We start from the raw sequence: 4,095 nt of genomic DNA on the forward strand, positions 1-4,095 counted from the left end.
AAAAAAAAAAAAAAAAACCAACGCTGGTGCGGGAACGGATCAATAGTTTGTTTGAAGAGTTAACCTGGGCGAGAACCTCCTGAATATGATAAATTTTGTTAATTTTTTCTGTACAAGTAGTTTCTAATTATTTGTATAATCTGTAATATATCTTTTAGGAATTCCGTAAATTTTGTGTGTTTTCACTAAAACTGAAAAACTCTATTCTCTACAAATTGTTATCTGTATATCAACTTAAAAATTGGTTAGAATTATACCTTCTGGAAACCACTGTGAATCTTAAATTTACGACACCAAGTATCTTCGCTTGATGTAAAAAATACTTTTATATTTTAAAGGCATGTATTGGGCTAAAAAAATTATCTTTCTCTGGGTGGGAAAAAAAAATTTATCAAATCTACTCCACAAACTGAACAGAAGAAAGTAAAATTTGGCTTGCGAAAAATGTTTGTCAAAACGATATAACGTTGACCTTGCAGGAGTGAAAAGTCTGCTATCCTACAACGATGACAACATCACATATTTGGTGATCAGTGGAGAAAATGGACTACATCTGTTAGTTCTGAACAGTGGATTACTCGTCACCAAACAGTGGATAGCCTGTACTGCCATAGACTTCTGTTCTTATTTCAAACGCTCGTTTTATCATTATCTGGTTTGTGGACAAAATAATCCAGACCTAAGCAGTGGAGGGATATTGGTAGGTGTTGTTACTGATGCCTAACCTTTCCCTTGTTTGTCATTGACGTAAGGTGTTGTGACTGATGCCTAACCTTTCCCTTGTTTGTCATTGACGTAAGGTGTTGTGACTGATGCCTAACCTTTCCCTTGTTTGTCATTGACGTAAGGTGTTGTGACTGATGCCTGACCTTTTCCTTGTTTGTCATTGACGTAAGGTGTTGTGACTGATGCCTGACCTTTCCCTTGTTTGTCATTGACGTAAGGTGTTGTGACTGATGCCTGACCTTTCCCTTGTTTGTCATTGACGTAAGGTGTTGTGACTGATGCCTGACCTTTCCCTTGTTTGTCATTGACGTAAGGTGTTGTGACTGATGCCTGACCTTTCCCATGTTTATCATTGACGTAAGGTGTTGTGACTGATGCCTGACCTTTCCCATGTTTATCATTGACGTAAGATATCTTGAGAAAGTTGCAAGGGCTTCAGAAGAAGAGTAAAGGCTTGTACCAATTTGCCCAATATAGGGATACCAGCACCCATTTCGCTCCCTTCCCCAACTTAAATTTGAATGTATGATACAAAGTAGACTCCCTATTAACAGATTTTGATAACTTTAATATCTGGAGTGGAGATAAGAATCGAAACTCGAGTAAGATTCTAGTAAGAACTAGGTAACGTAAGTTGGCTATTGAATAGTTTAGTTTTACCTTAGTTTCGCTTGTACTTGGCTTTTTTTAATGTTTATAAAATTTTGGCACCCACTCCATCAAAATATACCACAGCTACTTAAGTGCAGAACTTATCAAAGAGTACTCTTCTCACCCACCCCCTCCCGAACCTCCTAGTTGTAGCCTACTGAGCTTCAAAGACTTCAATCTTTACTCCTTATACCCCACCAACACCTTTTACTTACAAATTGAACGTAAATCTCTACTATAAGTCTGACTAAACTTAAAAGGGGAATTAAGGGTTGTTAACCAAAGATCTTTCAATATTAAAAAAAAAAAAAGTTCAACATATTTTGTATTGAACTATGAAAGGTCACTTTGGACACGATAGGAACTATGTTCAGTGGACTGAATCTTCTATATTTTGTATTGAACTATGAAAGGTCACTTTGGACACGATAGGAACTATGTTCAGTGGACTGAATCTTCTATATTTTGTATTGAACCATGAAAGGTCACTTTGGACACGATAGGAACTATGTTCAGTGGACTGCATCATCTATATTTTGTATTGAACCATGAAAGGTCACTTTGGACACGATAGGAACTATGTTCAGTGGACTGCATCATCTATATTTTGTATTGAACTATGAAAGGTCACGATAGGAACTATCGGTAGTGGACTGCATCATCTAAAGATGTTGAAATTCCTATAATTTAAATGTACTTAAATGGCTAACTTTCATGTTTTCCTTACACTCGCTCGCACATGTATAACACTTTTTATTTGTGAATGGGACTTCTTTATATGTAAGAAACTTGCGAACGTGTATAAAATTAGAATATTTAACTCTTAATATATTGTGCGAGTTGTGAAATACATTATTATAAGGAATATGGTAATAACGGAACGGATCTCTATAGATCCCAGGGTTCTACTGACCTGTCATTCTCTTAACGGGTTTAAGTTCGTGTTTACTTATTCAACACGAGTCTATTTAACGAAGAATTGTTTAAACATTTGTTTAACAACCAGTAAAAGCTTGGAATGGTCTATTCTTTCATTGGTGTGTGTGTGTGTGTCTGTGAGCCAGACTAGTTTCGGAGAATTCCACTCCTCATCAGTGACCCTGGACACTACCACCAATGAAATATCAGACCAAACCAAGACTTTATACCAGTGAGGTATTGAAAATCAAACTGGTGTATTTACATGTTTTACAATCACAAAAAAAGAAACCCATCATTATATAGGTATTTGGAGAACTTGTAGCATACCGCCACTAATTTAATTATTCGTAGTTGTTAGGTGCCCAGTGTCGGTTAACAATACGAAGAATTAAATTGTGGCGGAATGCTACAAGTTCTTCAAATACCTATAAAAATGAAAGGTTTTTTTGTGAGTGTAACTACACCAGTTTGATAGACTTTTGTTGTCTTAACAACAAAACAGGCGTGCATAATGCATTATATGAATATTTCACTTAAGATAATATAACCTTTATTTTAATTGGTTGTTTTTACCGTCCCCTGCTTTACGATACAGTTATAGAACGTTTACCCTTCTCTTCCCACTACGAAAAATAATCTTAACTGCAAGAGTTGATGTGTAACTAGTGCTAAGAATATTTTGGTATCTATTTATAGGTTTTCAGAACCAATCTGTACGGAGAATTTAAACTCTGGCAAGTGCTTCCGATGCATCTCGTTAAACATATGGAAGTGTTTACGTGGGGTTGCTTGCCTGACGTATTCCTGATTGTTCTTGATGGACCAACTAACGTGGAGAGTCACGAACAATGCAATCTAATCATTTATCGCTTGGTCGGTAAGTAACGGAATAGCATTGATTTTTTTTTTTTATTGTTTTTCTTTGTTAGCCATTGGTTGTTTTTTGTATCGATGGGCGTGGTAGAATAATTGTATAAATATTCGAATATCACGTGCTGTATCTTTATTGAGTATCAGTCTGAGCGATGAAGCAAAGAATACGGTTTGTGTATGTGACAACTAAACTAGCATTTATTTTCAGACAACTTTCAAATGTGGCTAACAATACCAATATATGGCGGTAGCTATGTCCATACGTTCGAGATAAATGGTCGGCAACACTTGGCCGTATGTCGAGACAAGTACTCTCCTATCATCATACTTAGAGGAATTAATTCAGGTAAAAATTTTATTTGAAATGTTAAGTACCATTAACTTAACCCTATGACTACGGGTACTAACTTTCTCAGTAGGCAATGCAAGTGTGCATTTATGAAATGAAAAAATGATAGAGAACTTATCTTTTAATGGATTTCTGATTGTATTTTTATAAATAGTAGCATAACATTCAATTATTTGTACAAAATTGTATTCTTTAATGAAGTTTAAAGAGGAATTTAATGAAAAAATTCCTAAAATACGTTTTAGACTGTAAATAAGCGCCCTCTACGAAGAAATGTTTTTTCAAAAAATTTTTTTAAGATATTTCCTTTAATCTCAGCACTGGTTCTGCCATCTATGATTAGTATCTAAACCTTTTTCTAGTCTGGTTTCTTTATAAAACTGCGTCTGGGCGTGTTAAACCTCAGTTGTAAAACTTTTAGCCAATCCTAGTCGAAAGTGTCAATTTCAGTACCAATTATTCCAATTGCTGTGTCTCCCGTTTGACAAATCATAGGATGATAAGGAAAGCACGTGATGAAACGTTGTTCTCTGGATTTTACAATATGAATGTGAATGGTGCATATTATTGTAACT

At 35.4% G+C, this 4,095-nt stretch overlaps 1 protein-coding gene across 1 annotated transcript in view; it reads left to right on the forward strand.

The window, feature by feature from the left end:
- The window catches only part of LOC111088492, a 25,178-nt gene that overhangs the window by 17,491 nt on the left and 3,592 nt on the right, over positions 1 to 4,095 (forward strand). The window contains exons 13-15 of the mRNA XM_022398788.1: positions 480 to 700; positions 2,995 to 3,175; positions 3,380 to 3,517. Of these exons, the coding sequence (XP_022254496.1) occupies positions 480 to 700; positions 2,995 to 3,175; positions 3,380 to 3,517 (540 nt within the window). The remainder of the gene's footprint in view (positions 1 to 479; positions 701 to 2,994; positions 3,176 to 3,379; positions 3,518 to 4,095) is intronic.

Source organism: Limulus polyphemus, unplaced genomic scaffold, assembly GCF_000517525.1.
Source record: "Limulus polyphemus unplaced genomic scaffold, Limulus_polyphemus-2.1.2 Scaffold3865, whole genome shotgun sequence".
Taxonomy (NCBI): Eukaryota; Metazoa; Arthropoda; class Merostomata; order Xiphosura; family Limulidae; genus Limulus; species Limulus polyphemus.